Source organism: Poecilia latipinna, unplaced genomic scaffold, assembly GCF_001443285.1.
Source record: "Poecilia latipinna isolate Pla-1442-1.1 unplaced genomic scaffold, P_latipinna-1.0 Scaffold84, whole genome shotgun sequence".
Taxonomy (NCBI): Eukaryota; Metazoa; Chordata; class Actinopteri; order Cyprinodontiformes; family Poeciliidae; genus Poecilia; species Poecilia latipinna.
Genome location: NW_015112700.1, coordinates 434,108 through 454,017, shown reverse-complemented (window position 1 = coordinate 454,017; position 19,910 = coordinate 434,108). Strand labels below are relative to the sequence as shown.

Sequence of the window (19,910 nt, the reverse complement as noted above, 5' to 3'; positions counted from 1 at the left end):
TTTGCCCTGGTCACTATGATCTGTGTTGCTTGCGTCACTTTTTCCTTCCGCTCAACTTTCATTAACATGCTTACAGTACTAAGTGAATAACCAGAATTTTTTAACATGTACCTTTTGTGACTTACTCTGTCAATGTCTGTCTGCTTGACAACTGTTAAGTCAGTGGTCTTTCTCATGATTATGTAGGCTTTAACATAACATTTCTGCATTACAAATCCTGAATGTTGGGTTCAGTCATAGTTATCAGAAGAAACACCTGAAATACATCGTTTTTTTGAGTAATGTAGTTGTAGAACATTTGAGTTTCACTTCTCAAACTGATTCAGTTTGAGAAGTGAATCAATCAGTGAATCAGTGTGGAATGATTTTTAAAAAAAAGATTTACAGGTTTTAGAAGCTCTTCTGTTAGTCCTCCATACCAGCAGGTGGCAGTGTGCCACTACAATACCCTTATAGTGGTTGTGACATCAAATCTGTCATCGTATCAACATGGATGCAACTCTAGAAACAAGTGAAGAAACTGGGTTTTATGACCGAAATGCAGCCGCCAAACTACATGAGCGAATCGAGAAACGTCAGCAGGTGTTGGCAGAAGACGTTGAACGAAGAAAAGAGGCGAGACAGAGCCAGTCGGTGGCTGAGGAGAAGAGTGAATATTTTGTGAGCTCTTTCAATGCGGAGCGAGCGGGTATCCAGGAGCTTCTTTCCGGCTGTTCTGGAGCTGACCGACCCACTGTGACCCAGAAACTGGAAGAGGCCACGGCCAAGATGACGCAGCTACAGAAATTTCTGAACGACAGCATGATATTTCTGAGCCAGTACCAAATAAGAGTAGCTCAGGGTGCTCTGCAAAAGCTCCAGGCATCTCTGAATGAGACCAGAGAGGAGGCCCTGCCCAAGAAAAAGTTCGCATTTAGATCGAGAACCAAAGCTGCGGAGAAGGTCTCTGATTCTCCTCCTCCTTCATCTGAGACTGTGAGTTCAGGTGTCACCAAGGTGGATGAAGCTACAATCTCAGCGCAGACTGGCTTCTCCAACATCAGCAACGAGTCTCTGACAATGACGTCAGAGGAGATCCAAAGCAGAGATGTGCTGCTGACTCACCTGACCAACTGCAAGGTTCGTCTGTATGGTTCTCCCAGCACCCTGCACCTGAAACACATCACAGCCTGTGAGGTTCTCTGTGGACCTGTAGCTACGTCTGTGTTCGTGGATCACTGCAGCAACAGTGTCCTAGGCTTGGCCTGCCAGCAGCTGAGGACCCACAACACTACCGACACCCAGGTTTACCTGCACGTAACCAGCCGGGCCATCATCGAGGACTGCCGGGGGGTGAGCTTTGCCCCGTTCTGCTGGTCTTACCCCACCCTGGACCAGGATTTTGCTGCGTCTGGCCTGGATCAGGACAGAAACAACTGGAGCCAGGTGGACGACTTCAACTGGCTGGCTGCTGGGACGCCGTCCCCAAACTGGACTGTTATTCCAGAAGCAGACAGAAAAACCGCCTGGGATCCTTAAAATTGAATGCCTTAAGATGTTCTCCAAGTTCACATGTTCAATTAAATTAAGTGGAAAAAAAGCCCACCTGATAATTGTCATTGATCCACTCAGTCTTGGATGATGCACTTAAGTGTAATTCATGTATACATTGATTATTTAAAATAAAGTTTCTTGCATTTTATTTGTACTTCTTATTACACTAAAACCCATGTGATCCTTTACCTACTTATTTAAAAAAAAGAGTCAAATTTTAGTCTGTTTCTTTACAGTCGACATTGGTCACTGCTATTAGTGGATGTAGATTTATGATATTTAAAAGTTTACATGTTTAAAAACAGAAAATCTTCCATTATTTTGTTCTTATGGTTTAAAGTTGTTTTAATGTCATACCAAATAAATTACTGGAATAACTTTCAGATTAGAATAATGCACTCACTTTGAGTTTAGAAATTTTTATAAGATGCAAGTTTCACTTTTTGAACTGAAATTCTAAAATAAATTAATGTGATAATCTAACTTATTAAATGCACTGATAATACTGGTTTGAACAGTGCTTCCTCAAAATCAAATGTGGGGAGCCGGTATCCTCTGAAAAAAATAAATTCAATAAATGGTGAAGCATATTTTTAAATGTTAAAACAGATTAAAACATCACTTAAAAGTGGATAAAAGCACTCGTGGGGCAGTTTATTTGCTGTTGAAAATGCGTTTTTGACATTGCGTCTCTCTAGTTAAAGCAAAAATGCTTGTAAATGCAACAAATAGTGTGAGTCATGAGTCTCCCACTTGTAATTTCAGGTCAGAAACACAAAAGTTTGGGTACCAATGGGTTAAAATTGTATCCTGTTCATTTCAGAATTTCCTCTTTACCAGCTAATATCTGTGATATAAGTACAGTCGCAGTAGCTGACAATGAAGAGAAAAAAGTCCCAGTAGGTGTGCAAATCTTTTCTCTCTGTGTGTAATATTTTGTGAGACAATTGGTCTATTCTGTCTAAATTTTGTGCTGATAAGCGTTGAGGCTTAAAAAGTGTTAGCGTGCAGTGTTTGTGTGGAGTGTCCAGGAACACTAACCTAATTACCTGAGCACCCAGTGATCTGATAATCCTATCAACAACACTGATCCGTTAAAAGTCGGAACCATGTTGTTTTTGAAAGCACTTTTGAAATTATTTTTAATATACCAGTATGTTAATATGTGAATTTCTACTACTTTGTTACTAATAGTACTCAGATGCAAAACAGGTTTGTATATTTGTAAACTCTAAAATATATAAAAATGAAACCATTACTTGAGCTTTTAACATGGTCCAAAATACCAAACATGTCTGCCTTATGATCAGACAGGTATTTTGCATTGTTACACGGTCAGATTTTTGTAGAATGTCTTTCTGATTTTAAGAAGTGACAGACTTAGTTTGGGTAAAAAGCTAATTTTAAAACTAAATTGACAAATTTGTTGCTGACTCTTGTTTTTCTGAGCATTTATCCACAAAAACACTTGTTCCCTCAAAGCTGCAAAGTCATAACATAAACCAAATGACTTACTGTATCCTTTTTAAATAAAAGAGAAATTCAACTAACAAGTACAGGGCCAAACTTTCTTTAACTAAATTAACAAATCAATTACAGAACAGTAGATTTAATAAATAATGACAAGAGCATGTGGGAATACAAACATTTCAAGTAAAATAGCTCATCTTTCATAAAATGACTAGACTGAACGGTGTTACTTTCACTCATCACTCTTTATTTCTCATTTCATCCCATTTATGCACTGGGGGTTTCAAAGCCTCACCTTACCACTTTCAAATATACTTTTTGTCACTGCCAAATAACTCAATCTTTTTTCCATCTGACCACAACAAAGTAAAAAAAACAAAAAAACAAACAACAACAACAAAAAAACATGAATAAAACTTATGCAACCAGGTCTTATTTTAAAGCATCAAGTAACTGTCATTTTCTTGCCCTTGTCGAGAGGATTTAAGCGTATGACAGGAGCTGTAGAACATAGTAAATATAGTAAATTACGGTTCATAAAATTCAGTTAAAAATACGGTAACAGCATAAGACTGACATGACACTGTCATAAACATGAAATCACACCTGTCATGAACATGAAGGAGTCTTTATGACTGTTGTCATGAGGTGTCATTCGGTAAATAATGACACGTTGCTTTAAAAGTTGCCTTGAAAGTCCATTAAAAGTGTCAACTTTGCATTAAAATGTCATTATTTACAAACTAATGCAAAGATAGGACTTTTAATGGACTTTCAAGGCAACTTTTAAAGCAACTTTGCATTAAAAGTGTCATTATTTACCGAATGACACTTCATGACAACAGTCATAAAGACTCCTTCATGTTCATGACAAATGTTATGTCATGTTTATGACAGTGTCATGTCAGTCTTATGCACACCCCGTCAAATAAAGTGTTACCAAAAATACTTTAATAATCACACATAGAAATTTAATAATATCAACTTATTATACATATTATTATTTCTACTTTAAGGGTTACAATGTCAGAGACCCACAATGCAAAATATAACAACATTTATTACGTGGATTGTTTATATCCTAAACCCAGAGGACAGTGGAAGTAGAAAACAGCAGCCCTTTTTCCACTCAAAGCTTGTGTTGTAGTACAATAAATGTAACATAATTTAATTGTAAAATGAGAACATTCATCATGACTTCCCTAAACCCAAATATAGTAGTTGTGCAACTTTTGTGTCAGTGTTGCACAGAGTGTCAGGAAATGGGTGAGGTCAGGATGTGTTGCATCTGACACTTAATGCACCAGACTCGAATAGGTTAACTTAAAATATGTCTAGCTTATTTTTGCAATTGTAAATAGGTGAGGTAAGGTGCACCTGAAGACTGACATTGTTTCACATTCTCTTTTGCAAAATACTTCAATCCCATTAGATAGAGGGTGTCTGTGAACATCAAGACTCTTTGATCTAAATCTCTCCATTGTGGCTCTGATGATGTGTTTAGGGTCCTTGTCGTGCTGGAAGGTAAATCTTTTAGATTAGTCTCACGTCTTTGCAGCCACCAACATGTTTCGTTCCGGGATTCTCTTTCATTCAGTTCCATCCAGCTGAATAAGGCTTAAGAATAGCAATCCCAGGGCATGATGCTGCCAACACCGTGGCATACATGTTGAGTTCAAGATGATGTGCAGTCTTAAGTTTAATATTTTAAATTCTCCTAGAGCGTTGTTGTTAAATTCTCCTAGGCTTTGAAATGCCAACTTTGAAGATGAGATGATTGGTGGGATGACTAATATATAGCCCTGATGCCCAAACTCACTAACTGAAAAATGCGTCTTGGAACAGGCTTTGACACTGAAACATCCAAGACTGCAGGACTGCATGACTGTTATTTTTTGTTTTTGTTTTCAGTGTGCTCTATGATATTGCCTGAAAATAGGTTGACTGATCAAGAAAAGACTTAGTTGCCACAAAATTGATTTGCGGTGACTCTTACTCTGAAGCCATTGATGGGTGTAAGTGAGCCTATTTGTTTTAACGAAAATATGGACCCCGTACCCATTCATAAACACGCTCAAGTTGCATCTCTTCTGTTGTGTTCGTGATCTTTGTGAGCTCCATCAAGGTTGACATAACCACGTTAACTCTCAAACCAATTATGGCCCCTGGCAGCAGCTTGTGTGTGGGGGAGATTTCTGCTCTGTTAATTGGATCAGGTTGCTTACAGAGGCTTAGCATGACGTACAGCAACTTTGAGTTTAATCATTAGCTTCCTCAGCAATCCTCCGCGTCTCTGGGAGAACGCCGCATCAGGATTAGCCTCACCTGTTTGTTTAGAAAAGAAAAACACCCGATTTTGGTGAGGTTGGGCTTTGTGAGATTATTTTTGTCTGGCACAATGGGAAAGGAGATGGTTTTGAAAAAATAAGACTGAGAGGTCTGACTGAATTACCTTACCTTTGTTTCTTTGCTGTGGGATGGATTCTACATTGAGCTGATTCTCATGTCTGTCAACTATCTTGAGGAAATCCTGATAACCAAGCATCAAGGAAGCAAGAACCCCAGGTCGGCTTATTAAGGAACATTTCTAAAACTTAAGTAGAGTGTGGGAAACCTTGAATCTCCTGCAACCGTTCACCATTTGACTCTCTTCTTCAGTAGCAAGGACACAAAGGAGTTTGCACAATGGCTTTGTTGGTAGTCAAGTTTGATTTGAAGAAGCGAGTGAAGCTTGCTCAGACGGTCTGGTTTATGTACTGGTTTGCTGTACTGGCTGGCATTCTCGTGCTCAGCTTGGGCCTATTCTTCAAGATTGAGCTGCGAAAACGCTCAGAACTTATGGACAACAATGAGAGCCACTTCCTGCCCAACGTGCTCATAGCTATGGGTCTTATAGCTTGTGGTATCAATGCCTTCGGAGGCAAAGTCTGCTATGACTCCTTGGACCCTACAAAGTTTGCAAAATGGAAGCCAATGTTAAAGACCTTTTTGGTGTTCTGCATGGGATTCAATGCCCTCCTTATTGCCACCGCCCTGCTATGCTTTGTAATGAGGATCCCTTTCCAGTTCACCCTGGCTGAGGGTCTGAAGAATGGCATGAAATTCTACAAGGACACGGACACGCCAGGACGCTGCTACATGAAGAGGACCCTGGACCTGATGCAGATGGAGTTTCGTTGCTGTGGGAATGATAACTACAGGGATTGGTTTGAGATTCAGTGGGTCAGCAATCGGTACCTGGACTTCAGCGCAAAGGAAGTCAAAGAGTGAGTGTAAAGAGTTAAATTCCTGAATTAGCTCCTTATTAGCCTTAATGTACAAGCTCAAATCCTGCAGAGTCAATAGTGTTTGGGATTGTTTATGTTGAGTTGGGTTTAAGGGGATTTACAGATGGGATAGGTCAGATCACGGGTATTTATCAGCTCCGAATACTAATAATACACATCTGGGCCGTGGTGGCAGCTGGGAAGGACCAGGCTTTAGTAAGATTATGTAGGGTTGTTTAAGTGAAAGTTTTCAAAAGTATAAATTTTAAGATGACACTTGCAAGATTTTAATAGGTGTTGTTACAATCCAGCGATATATGACTGGTTTGTCTCAATCACCCTTTATTAACAAATGAGAAAGGGAGAGTTTTGAAACCTGGGGCATAATTAGTGTTTAATCTACAGGATTACATGTCCTTCAAGAATCAGTGTCCTCTTCAATCTCCAAAGACCTGACAGCAGCTGCCCAAGAATAGCACTACTCAACGTCAAACTTTAACATTGACAGGAAGGAGAGCAAGAGGCGCATTTGTTTTATTGTTTAATGTCACCTAATTTTCTGCAGACTTTTTGAACGGTCAGAATTATCATGATCCCATTAGAGACCTTTATTCCTTTTCAAATCCTGTCACTATAAATAGCATCTTTGTAATAACCACAGATAGGCAAAGTAGCCAAAAGAATGTATTCAAGTAAGAGTAGAGCTACTTCAACATGAGTACAAAGTAGTCACCCAATAAATTACTCAAGCAATAGTGAAAAAGTATTTTGTAGAAAGTCTACTCAAGAGTTGGGTAAATGATCTTAACATCTGATTTAATACTTAAATATGATGTAATCAGACAGGAAAATGTAAACTTAGGTATAAATTCTCATATTTTAAAAACATGAGAAGGGGTGGGTTTTAATAAGTTTACACTTCTACACACTCCTTTGAATATTTATTGTTTGCATTGCTGTCATTTAATTGTAACTTGGCGTGCTCAAATAATACAAAAAAAAAAAGGTAAAAAAGAACAAAATTAAACAATAACAAATCAATAACATAATTGCAAAATAAATTCTGGCAGATGAAACACTTTTTATTCATTTATTTTTTACCTAAAACTCAGTTTAGTATAACTTGCTAACTTACTAAAGTGCAATTTGGGGCATGATTGTTTGCGTGCAATCAGAATGTGGAAGTTTCTGGAAATAACTGATGCTTTGTGATCCAATTTCACTTGGCTTTCCATTGACCTACTACTATCAGTCACAGATTAGATCAGCTTCTGAGAATGATCTCTGGCCCAGATTTACTCATTTGGCTGACTGCTTTGCAATTTATTGCAGCTATTTATCTATCTGCATGCTACCTGAGGCTCTAGGAGTATTTTCCACAAGTTTGATCTCTAGTTCTTCAAACCATGCACATGGTAAAGACAGTAATAAATATTATGAATCAACATGAAAATGACTAACAAATTCAAAGATATTTCATTTTGATTACCTTGTTAAAATATATTTTTTTCAAAATGAGAACTCTGTTTTTAGCTTTTTTTTGATGTTGTTGTTTTAGACTATAGCATGGAGCCTTTCAAAGCTTAACAATTTCATTGACCTCAAAACATTGTATTCTCTAGGAGATAAATAAAGGAGATAAACCTTTGTTTATACCCTGGATAAACAAAGGTTCCCCTCTTTGCAATTACATACTTTTCTAGTTTTGATCTCTCACACCCAAAAAGGTCAGGTACGACATGTTGTAAGAGCCAAATGATTGAACTGAGGTTACGAACCAAAATAAATACAAATAACTCTGGATAAGTTATTTACTTTACCAATTTGCACATCCATTTTGCTATTTCAACTCTTCCTTCTTCCATTTAGCAAACTAATAATTTTATAGTAATGTTCTGAAACCATTGTTTATCAGTTTAGTTTTTGTGGATGCATGGTATTTTGCCTTTGTTATACCTTTGGACTTTTAGCTATTTAATAATTGACTTTTTTGGAGCCGTTTGCCAAGTTTGTTCTGACCATACATCATTATGTGCCAACTAGAGACAAGTTTTGTGTCCACTTTTACAACAGATGACCTAAAGTAATGTCTGTAATGTAATCGTGGTTTGCCACACGAATATGTGGTTTTATGACTCCAATAAATGATTCCTACCAGCGAAAGGTCCCTTCTGAGTAATTTTTGAATTGATTAGTGATAATCAACAAGATTTTACAGCATATCACAAAGGTTTTCAGATATTATATCTAAGATTTAAGTATCTTTATGATTGGTAGTGACATGTAAATACTCATCCACAATCAAAAACAAAGTACATGGGTATGACAGGCACCAAATGAAAGGAGAAATGGACAAAAACATAATACATCTGTGAGAATTGGTGAAAGGATGAATTCACCCAAAGCTGATTGTGTGACCCAAGTAAGTAATTTCTGAAATGGTCTTTTTTTCCCTTTTACTACTTAATACGTTATGCAAGTTGAACCCAGGTTACATGTGTAACCTGAAAATTTACAAAATTAGGGTGTGGTTGGCAAATTGGACCAGAGGCTTGTACTAAATAGGTGTTTTCTTTAAATCAAGGAAGTTTATTATACTTTTGTAAATGTTTCTGTTTGTATCCTTTTCCCCCCACACAGACCTGAAAGAAAGAATGGAAAGTTCTTGAGCGTTTTCCTCATTTCACTTCCACCTTTGTTTTGCCCTCTCAGTCGGATCGGGAGCAACGTGGATGGACAGTATTTGATGGATGGAGTCCCGTTCAGCTGCTGCAACCCCAGCTCCCCCAGACCCTGCATCCAGTACCAGATGACCAACAACTCCGCTCACTACAGCTATGACCACTACACCGAGGAGCTGAACGTGTGGAGACGTGGCTGTCGGGAAGCCTTGCTGTCTTATTACGGAGGCATAATGAATACCATTGGAGCCCTAGTGCTGCTGGTCACTATGCTGGAGGTTAGCACTGCCAAAATACGAACATTTTAAATAATTTGATAATTTTGTCACATTGGTGTTTATATATATATATATATATATATATATATATATATATATATATATATATATATATATATATTACTGATTTTTCTGGAATTTACTAGGAGAGACTACTTGGTTTGTTTGTTTCACAGAGTTATTTATATTTTTAAAACAAATAAGTCTTCACAAATTACAAATTTAAAAAGATGAATTGCACACAACACACAGACTGAATTCTTTAAAATGGGGGAAAGGAAGAACATTGATTTGTTATCGTTAATATATTAGTAGATATAAATAAGCATATATTGATAGAAGGCTGTTCTACAATAAGTTACATAACCTGTTACAATTATAATCATGTAAATTTTATGTTGTAAGTTTATGAATAGAATAGCATATACTTTATTGAAATTGCTTAATTTTATTATTATTAAGATTATCCAGTTAAATATGAGGTATTCATAGACAGCATAGACTGTATATCCTGGAGGATGAGTGAAATAAAAGTAAGATTTAGTTGTTTCCTTTTCTCCTTTCAGGCCATGAATATTGCAAATATATTTTCTCGCTATCTAATTATGGAGCTTGACTTACATAGTTCCTTATTCTCATTTATATGATTGTTTTATGCTATATACATATGTGTATTTATGATATGTACATATGTATATGTACACATATGTATTCGAAGGGTTTCATTCAATCACTCTTTCACTGACTGCTAAAGTCACTGTCAAAAAGCACACCCCTGTTTTTCACATGATTCCTCCAAAGTTGTGCTTCTGCAAGTACCACTAAGACTAAATAAGGCTTGTCCTCAATAAAATTTATAGTAATATATTTTAGTAAATTGTTTCACTTAAAGCATTTGTAGATCTAAGCGTCATCTAAAAAGCTATGACAGGAGATGTGTGCAGAGTCTGAATAAAGACATGTGCTCTGATTGGTCAGCTTTGCAGGCCTAAACAGAGGCTACCGTCACAAAGCAATGAGGCTTCATTTCAAATTTCTAGACTCAATTTCACTGAGAAAGTACAAGGAAACTGCCTACTGTCATCCAAGATAAATTATATAGAAACAAAAACCTAAAGATGACATAAGCTTACTAGAACTTTATTCAACACAATGAATTCAATTTTCCCAATATATGTATTTATTAAAAGTAAAGAATGTACGTATTTCTTATGAATTGGTAAATACTTTGCTGGGTTAGTCCTATTGAGGGGTTCAGTGCAATTCTAGAAATGAGGCATTATCCAGAAAGAATGCTTCCTTTCCTTTTCTTTAGTTTGTGGCAAGATTGTCATAACAAAGAAGTTATGTTTATTATATTCAAACACACTGCATCTGAACCATCTGAATAGATACTTAGCTTTGCTTTTTTTGTGTTTTTCTTCAACTCTCTGGCAAGAGACTTGTTTGAAGAATCTGAAACACAGGAGCTGCCGTAGGCTTAAGGTCCTGCTATTATGGTTTCTAATGCTTTTCACTGTTGTCTCGCATGATCGTTCCCATCTCAACAGCCTGGTACAAGTCATGGAGTTGAATCTGCTGAATACTGCACTGTCCAAATGCATAAGCGTCCTGGTTGGTTTATTTCTACAAGCATCCATGCGATCAATAAATGCAAGTAGTCTTTTCCGGCTTTAACAGAATTTATAAATGAAGATTAATGAAAGTGAAAGTCTTAGATTTGGTCTGTTTTGAGTTCAGGACCAGTTGCTTCAAAAGTGTTTGCTGCGTGGATTAAAAAGCTTCGTCATTTGTTTCCTTCTTCCTGTTCTTCTCCTTCCAAAACACCTTTATCCAATTTACCTTGATATCGTTTCTGCTGGCCTCGGCAGTAATACCAACCTGCAAACGTTGGAATCTGTAGCAGTCATATAGGATCTAACCTCACTTGAGATCTCTCCTCTGGGTTTGCTGCCACCGTCTGTTGTTCCAAAGACCAAAGTTGTTTGGGGCTTTCAGAATGAACTTGTAGAGATAAATCCTTGAAGTCTATGAATACCAAGTATGTTATGAATCATCATCGAGCAGAGACTGTAAATAGAGCCATTTAGATAACATCTCTCTGCTTTAAACCCCGCAGGAGATCACCTGTCTTAAAAATACAGATTTAGGCAACACGCAGAGCTTATCAGTGGCACGGTTGGAGGATTTCTAGAATCAAGTTATGCAACCGTCGCTTGTGCTGACACAGATAGTGGGTTCAGAGAAGAAGTAATGGGTCAATCTGCGGGAGATTGAGTTCCAAAACCTGAAACGTCATCTTCAAAACTAATGTCTCCAATAACTTTTGAGATTACAGATGATGTCAACAACTGTTTCTAAAAGCTCCTCCAAAACTAAATGCATTTGATTCATACTCGCTTTGTTGCTTGCTTTGCCTCAGTTCAGTTTCATGATAACACATCTGACTTGGCAGTGACTGGCGCCAGCTGGGAGGAATGTCTAGTCTTTCTTGGTTGTCAATGAGAAACCAGATCAAGTAGTGCATTGCACATGTGTTAACTCATTATATTCATATTCGCCATCCTTGCTACAAACACACTCACATTTAAACTCAACCGGTACTCTTGCAGGTTGCTGTGACCGTTGGCCTGCAGTACGTTGACACCTCCCTGTCCACGCTGGCCAACCCGGAGGACATGGAGAGCGAGAGTGAGGGCTTCCTCCTGGAGAAGACAGTGAAGGAGACATTCACTGACATCATGGCTAAAATGAAAGCCATGGGCAAGGGGGCAAAGGTGGAGGAAGGGGGCGAGGAGGGCGTCGCTACTGTCAGCTGAGCAAAACTCCAGCCACCTGCAGAAACTGTGAAAACTTCCACCTGAAGTGGAGGCGAGAAGAGAACATTTTCTACCAGACTTTATCTTCCAGCTCCACCAACTCACCCAATCTGATAAAAATAAAAAATAAAAAATAAAAATGTGTGATTTAAGCTTTTGAAATAAATTTATTTTTGAAATTTCTGTAGCATAATTTCACATTGATAATGTTATTTTTTAAAAAAAAATATGTTTTTAACTTCAATACAGTTAGAGAACTGACTGTTTCTAACAAATAATGGCAGAGTCATTGGCTCCCCTGCTGTTAATGAATTATTTTAACTTTCCAAGTTGAGCCATGTATACAACATTTTATAATTGTCCTGAACTTTATCTTGAACTTTTAAAGAATAGATGGCTTCACAGTGCAGTAAAGCAGTATGTTTCGTCGTTCATCGGTCTTCGTCAACAGTCCTGTGTTTTCCCTTGTGCTTCTCCGTATGATGTAGCTCTGGAAACTGAGAGAGCCATCAAAGAAGACTGATTTTGCATGTGGTGAATCATTTGTGTGTTGATTTGGGAATATGCTATAGCTCAATATCCTGCTGAAAGACCCAGTGGCAACCCATTTCCAGTTTCTGGCTGAATCCAGCATTTTGTTTCATAAGGCATTTGAAAGAGTTCATGATGCAGTGAACTTCAACAAGGTTCCAGGGGCTTTTGGAAGACATAGCAGCCCACGGCCTCACAGATCCTATACTGAACTTTGCACAGGCTTTTAGGAGATGTCTCTTATATTTATTATTATTTTTGTTTCAAAATAGACCCACTGGGAGCATCTGTTGAAAGAAAGTCTCATCTGACCAAGGCACCCACTTTCACTTAAAGTTACAGATTAGCATGCTCTGCTATTTTTTTTTATTTTTTTTTACACAATATTATGACTTTTTCTTGGGATGCCTCTTAAACAACAAGTTGGCATGTTGAGAGCCCTGCATCTCTTCAAGAGTGGGCTTTAGAGATTTTAATGTAGGCTGTAATTTTGGGTAAATTTAGGTAGGTATCTATTTTTGTGTAGCCATTTCCTGATTTAAGGGGATCTGCACACATCTGCTTTGCTTTACTGGCATGTTCTCTTGTCTTTCCCATTTGAAGAGTGCCTAAGAGAAGTGGGTCACCGTGTCACATCACAATCCCAGGCAAGCAGAAGGTTGTGTATTATTAGTTATACATTTTTTTAAAAACTCGGTTCAACTTTAAAAAGAAAGTATTCGTAAAAATGATTTGATTTAATTTATTTTTAAAGAGGCTGCTAGTTTCGTTTTTCTACTTCTGAAGACTGCATGTTTCTAAATTTCTTCTGTGATAGTTTATGCTACTGCAGTGACATATTAATAAATCTTAAGGCTTTTCACGTCTTCATCAGGATGGCCAACAAACGTGTCCGCATCTGTACGTGATAACGATCCTACAGCTGAACTGATTAATGGCCACAGTACATAAGAATGTAAAAGATAGAAACCCTCCCACTGGGTTTCTATTCTATTGCAAAGTATCATACTCCAGTCCACATTTAAAGCCTGGATAGGCTCCTCACATGGAGCAAAAATCGGAATTAAGTGACTAATTTGCGAATGTTTGGCCAGCGAAGGATGAGAAACAGGAGGTGTGCCCTGAAGTGAAGCAGTTTAGAGTGAATTGGCAGCTAAAATTTGGCCTCCTGACCCCTGTCCTGTATCTATTTATTGAAACATACAGCATGTATGTATGCGTGTGTATGTATGTATATTGTAACAACTGGATCTTTGTAAATAGTGTAGAAAAGATTCTACTTTTTTAAAAATAAAAAAAGAGATGTATATTGTAATTAAGTTAAATATTGAATTCTATGTTAAATTTTCCAAGTGATATTTTTGACTTTTGTGTGTTTATGTAGATAAACCAAGAACATGTAAATGAATAAAGGATTTTAGAGATACGATCTGACTGTGAAACAACAGCTTGGTGTTTTGTCCCGACCTTGAATGTGGGAAGCCATACTGCGAGTGCCCCAGGGTTCCTGATTAAGGCAATAGGATGAGGGTAATTATGGTATTACTGCTTTCACATGGACATGGGATGACTTTTCACATGTCTTGTGTCAGAGCATGAGAGCGTTCTAAAGCGTAAACATAGCTGTACTGGTCAATTGGGTGTGTAAAATGCACAATGCAGCTGCCGACTCTCTTGATTTTCGAGCATAACGGCCCTTAAATCTGCTGCAGCGTAAGATTTGACTTCATAGCATGCAAATAACAAACCCCGTGATCCCTTCAGCCTAGATATTGATAAATAATAACTAGCATGGCCCTGTTTATCCATCCTCTTTAGACTCAATCCACTAATAACATGTGCATGTGAGCTGAGATCCACATTTTGTGTAAACTCCCACCACGAGGAATGAGAGGCCCTGATATCAAAGCTGGTGTGGCTTACTTAGAGCACACGGGGAGGGGCGTGAAGAGTCAGCAGGAATGGTGGGGAGGCCAACTCTGCGCGGTATTTTTGTTGGACTAAAGCACATAACCAGAGCTGAGCAGATAAGACGTCTAATCGGCTTGAGATTAGCGTGAGCCCCTCGGCCAGGTGAACGGGCGAGGTCCTGTTCACAACAGGGAGGAGGACAAGGCAAGAGAAAGTGAAGATCAGGGCAAGATGAAAGGAAAATAAGGTGTAAAACCAGTGAAAAGGTGAATAAATACTCTTACTCTGTTTGGTAAAAGTGCTGTGTAAAAGAATTTGATCTCTTGTAGAGTCCCTTTGTTTTCTCCTTTGTTAAACAAACTTAAGTGTCTATCATGAAAAGTCATTTTCAACCAATCTGGCCCTATCCAATTTCAAACTTGATAACTGTTTGTACCAAACTTTGGTGGCAACAACTACCATCTAGTATTTATTGTTACTGGCAAATAACTTTTTATGTCACTGAACATCAGTCCACCCTATGCAGAATTGATTTAATTCAGCCTCTTTTGGAGGGTTTTAAGCATGAATGTCCTGTTTAAGGGCATTACTTTGACTAGACCACTCCCAAACCTTAATAATGTGTTGTTAATTTTTAGCCATGGATCACTGTCACTTGGATCACTGTCCTGCTATGTACTGGAGCTGTGCTTGAGCTTAAGGGCAAAAAGTGAAGTCCGGAAAATCTCCAGAACAGAATTAATCATTCTGTTAATCCAGGTTCTAAAACAGCAAATCATGCCCAGACCATCACACTACCACCATCGTGCTTTGTTGTTAGCATGATCTTTTTGTGAAACACGGTTAGTTATATTCCAGATGTTACAGGTTGCATACCTTCCAAAACCTTACATTTGTGTATCAGACGTCCAGAAACTAATTTTCCCAAAGTCTTTGGGACCATCAAGATTTTGTGCATAATGGTTTCTACTGTGGTTCACTAGAGTCCTAAAGCTTTAGAAAATCTTTTGTAATGCTTTCAAGACTAATTGATGTAATTTACAGTACTTTGCAAAAGTCATGAACTTCTGTTTTAATCTGTGCTTCCTAAGATCCAACTTTCTTCACATTGTTAAAGTGGATCTACAGAGAGCTAACAGCTGCGGATCCACTTTAACCCTCACCTTTACCAAAGTAAAAGTTCAAAGGAATCAATAAAAGTCCAAATTAAATTACATTTATAACTCCATTTGACATTCGTTCATGTATAAGTGCATGTAATTTTATAGGCTTATTTACCATACACTATAAGAGGTCTAATTTGTGTTTTCCCTTTTTAAAGCTATGGTCACATCACTGCAAATCTAATTAATTGACCCTCCAAGACTCGAACATATCTCCTTTGTGAAACATTTGGGAGTGTTGATTGTTTGTTTAGATGGAAGATCCAGTCAGAGCTGATTCAGTCACATCAGAAGCCACAAGGGGGCGTGTTTTCATCATGATGTAACCTGACGGCTCCTTACACACTCATAAAATATTTATAGCTAACCCTTATCAGATATAATAGACTTTTATCACTTTTTGTTGGATGATAAAAAAAAAACTTCAAATAATAATAATAATAAAAAAATCTTTCACAGAAGACTAATCTGTTGATTAGCATTTAAATTCAGTTCTTTGAGGGGTAAAAAAGATTCACTCTGACAATTTTAATAATAATTATAATGACTCCAGACATAATTGATCAATTATATCTTGATAAAATATCTACAAAATACATAATTATCTGGTTATTTATTCAATATTAATGTACATTTTTTATAAGATGCATTTTAAAATGTCAAAAAAAAAACATTCTAAGTAAAAGGAAGTAAATCTCATCTCACCTAAAAGACAGGAAAGACAAAATGCAAATGAATGATGAAATACTTTAGAAATATTTCACAGAAAATTAGCGCTCTTTTCAGGGTAGTAACAAATTGACATCGGATTTATTTATTATGTTTTTTTTTTTTTGTTTTTTTTTTTTTACCTCCATTCTTTAAATTAACTGACAGAATTTTATTTTAACCCTCCGGTCTAGAAGTATTCATCCACTTTGAACTATGCATTTTATATCACAGACAAACACAAAGTGTTACATAACTGTGAAGTGAGGAAAAGCAAACATGCTTTTATTTTATTATTAATATCAACTTGAAAAATGTGATATGCATGTTTTAGCTCTCTTCCTTTTGTTACCTCTAAATAAAATCAAGACAGTTAAATTACATTTAGAAGTCTCTTATTTAGTGGATAGAGTCCACCGGTGTGTGATTTGATTTAATCTCAGTATATATTCAGCTCTTGTGTGAAGGCCTCAGAGGTTTGTTAGAGAACATCAGTGAAGAAACCACATCATGAAGACTAAGGAAGGAAGCAGAAAGATCAGGGATAATTGTTTTGAAGAAGTTTAATGCAGGGTTGTTGTAAAACACTATGCCAAGCAATGAACAACTCATTGAACAATGATCAGTCCAACATCTAAGAGAAAAATAGTATGGCATAACCATAAACCTACCAAGATATCACCATCCAGCTAGACGGAAAGGCTGAGCAAGGAGAACATTAATTAGACAAACAACCAAGAGGTCCATGGTGACACTGGAGGAGCTGCAGAGTTTCAGTAAAACAATGCTGAAAGATGTCACGCTTAAAGTTAGCCAAAAGTCATTCGAGATCCAACTGAACTTTTTTGGTGTGAGGCTTAAAAGTGTGTTAGCCTGCAGCAAAACATATTGTGGGCAGCATTTTGTGTTGGTCTGGTCTATAAAATCCCAATAAAACCCCTTTGAAGTCTGTGGCTGAAACACGACAAAATATGAACATTTTGTAAGCCACGCAGAAAATGGGAACACAAATGAATATGCATCAATAATTCAGGGGGCAAATAAACATCCAGGGCGTGATCTGAAGTGTGTCAGGTGCTTCCTTGGAGGTCTCAGGCGGAGGTTTGGGGAACGCAGCTCACACGCCTCACTTTACAGTGACCATGGCAGACAGAGAGAACAGCAAGAGGGAGAGAGGGGAAAGAGAGGCCCGTGACTGGTAGATGTGTGGCCCGCTCAGAAGGGCATTGTTGGAGCTATGAGAGGACAATGCACTGCCCCCGCCCCGAATACTCGCCATACCAGCTGACCAGCCATTACCAGCTCTGCTGTCCTGTTACCGTTCCTACTGCTCTGACACATACACACACACGCACACACACACGCATACACACGAACACACGCAGATGACCTCCAGGATAAGTTTAGTCTTACAAGCTGAAATGCTCTGAGTCAAACACTGGACAAGGGATTGAAACCTAGTGGGAGGCACAGCAGTGAATGATAAAAAGGTTAATCCAATGCATACACTGAAATTGTTTCAACACTGCACTTCTTCTTCTTCTTCTCTCTCTGTGTGTGTGCGCGCGTGTGTGGGTGTGTGCGCGTGTGTGTGTAACTTGCAGCAAGTTAAGTTTAGACCCTTGCATCTATCTGCCCCTTCAGCAGCAACATTTCTGCAGCCCAGAGACTGCAGCAGCCACCCAGAGAAAACAAACACAAACTCTAACACCGTCGTATTATTTCAGGATCCTGGACAAATGCTCTCATAATGGAGGCTGTGGAGAAAAGGAGTTCTTCAGCCAAACAGGATCACAAACCAGCAAGACAACTGTGAGCAATACCACGTTTAAATTTCACATCAACAGGAATCCCAGTAAAGATTAAAAAAGGACATCTACACAGTAAAACTTTTTATGACGTGGAGCTGCTGCTTCAAGTGTCATTCCACCGCTGATTTATTTACGGTAGATCTATCTATGTAGAGCTCTCTGCTCTACATAGATAGTTACATCTAAGTCATCCTGGTTAAAGTTCTGATTTATTAATTTTATAAAAGCTGAAGAAATAAGATATTTAACAACCAATTAGTAAGAATGGATTAAACTATTACTATAAAATAATTTTTTTTGTTGATTTTTCCACTTTTTTCTCAGAAGAAAAATTTTCTTGGTCTGGAAAAATAAAATCTCTAAAATCTCTAATAAAATCTCAAAATTTGTGGAAATCTTCAACTCCATGTTATTCAACTTCAATCAGAAATCTTTCAGCATCAAATCCTTACCTAAAGGGGACAAATCTTACAAAATTTGTGGACACAGATACTTTAATATTTCCCACAAACTTTTAAATTTAATATTTTATTTGTTATTCAAGTCAAAGAAGTATAAAAAACCAAACAAATAATCTTACACAGACCTTATTTTTCTGACTGAACACAATTTTTGACTCAAAATTGATAGGTGGGATAATTTGTCTTTTTTCTAACAGGACATAATTTTTGGTGCTTTATGTTTTGTTGATTTATTTGATTGCATCTAAATTTGTAAAATTTAAATATTGTTTCTGCAAATGTCTTTGTGAATTTAACCTACAAATGTATTAAAACAAAATGCATTTGTATTCATTGATTGAGATTTGCATATTTTGTCACACAACTGCAAGCCTTGTTTGATGGACCAACACTAAGTAGTGCATAAGTTGAACATGGCAGGAAAAGGAAGCATGGTAGTTAGCTTTTCTCTACTCTTCTTCTTTTTTATTTTTACAGACTAAAATGGGAGAAATGCTGTATTTTTTTTTAATTCAGACATCTCTACTGTGACAAATAAAATTCAGAGCAAGAGATGACTTACAGAAATAGTAAAAAAAAGTACTAGTCAAAACGGACCTTTTTAGCTTTACATGAAAAAAAATAACCCCAACAAAACTACATGGTGTAAAACTGACGAAAAACTAAATTCTTCACAACACCCTGAACACACTATTCACCGGAGTGAAGCATGGTGGCGGCAGCATCATTCTGTGGGAAGTTAAATGGAGCTAAAGACAGTATGTGTGGGCTGCAACATAATTGAGACTGGGGTAAAGCTTCACCTTCTAGCAGGACAATAGCCCTAGATGTACAAGATAAGGCTACAATAGAATGGGTGCTGACTTTTAGATCAAATCATGTTCATATTTCCGAATGGCACAGTCAAAGTTCAGTCCTTAATCCATTAGAGAATATGAGGGAGGCCATACGCCACACTTTTCAGATTTAATTTGTAGATATATTTTTTAATTGTTAAATTTGTGGTTGTAACATTGAAAATATAACGTTGTTCAATTGATATTCACACTTCAGTACCAAATTGCACTAATGTTGTAATCATAAAATGATTAAGATCTAAAGCTGTAGGAGCTAAATCAACCCCTAATGTCACAGTTTCTGGTACCTGAATGTCCCTAAGTTTTATAAAAATAAAAATAAAAATAAAAAATAAAAGTGACAGGCAGCGCCTGCTGCAGAACAGGTGGACATACCTTCACTGGCCGGTTATATTGTTATGGGCTTTTTTACAGACAGTGT

The 19,910-nt window shown here is 37.4% G+C and overlaps 2 protein-coding genes across 2 annotated transcripts; both read left to right on the top strand.

Annotated features, from left to right (window-relative positions):
* The first annotated feature begins 427 nt into the window (after window positions 1-427).
* tbcc (tubulin folding cofactor C) lies at window positions 428-1,681 on the top strand. The gene has a single exon (XM_015021336.1). The coding sequence runs from the start codon at window positions 490-492 to the stop codon at window positions 1,516-1,518; it is 1,029 nt and encodes a 342-aa protein (XP_014876822.1). The 5' UTR covers window positions 428-489; the 3' UTR covers window positions 1,519-1,681.
* A 3,580-nt stretch (window positions 1,682-5,261) lies between these two features.
* prph2a (peripherin 2a (retinal degeneration, slow)) lies at window positions 5,262-14,012 on the top strand. Its single transcript, XM_015021328.1, has 3 exons — window positions 5,262-6,269; window positions 8,982-9,228; window positions 11,841-14,012. The coding sequence occupies exons 1-3, from the start codon at window positions 5,689-5,691 to the stop codon at window positions 12,045-12,047; spliced, it is 1,035 nt and encodes a 344-aa protein (XP_014876814.1). The 5' UTR covers window positions 5,262-5,688; the 3' UTR covers window positions 12,048-14,012.
* The last annotated feature ends 5,898 nt before the right edge of the window (window positions 14,013-19,910 follow it).

What these genes read in the sequence shown, in the direction of transcription:
- tbcc (XM_015021336.1), top strand. Translation starts at nt 490, where the DNA reads ATGGATGCAACTCTAGAAACAAGTGAAGAAACTGGGTTTTATGACCGA.
- prph2a (XM_015021328.1), top strand. Translation starts at nt 5,689, where the DNA reads ATGGCTTTGTTGGTAGTCAAGTTTGATTTGAAGAAGCGAGTGAAGCTT. An exon ending in AGCGCAAAGGAAGTCAAAGA is followed by an intron (nt 6,270 to 8,981) that starts GTGAGTGTAAAG and finishes TTGCCCTCTCAG; the next exon opens with TCGGATCGGGAGCAACGTGG. An exon ending in TGCTGGTCACTATGCTGGAG is followed by an intron (nt 9,229 to 11,840) that starts GTTAGCACTGCC and finishes GTACTCTTGCAG; the next exon opens with GTTGCTGTGACCGTTGGCCT.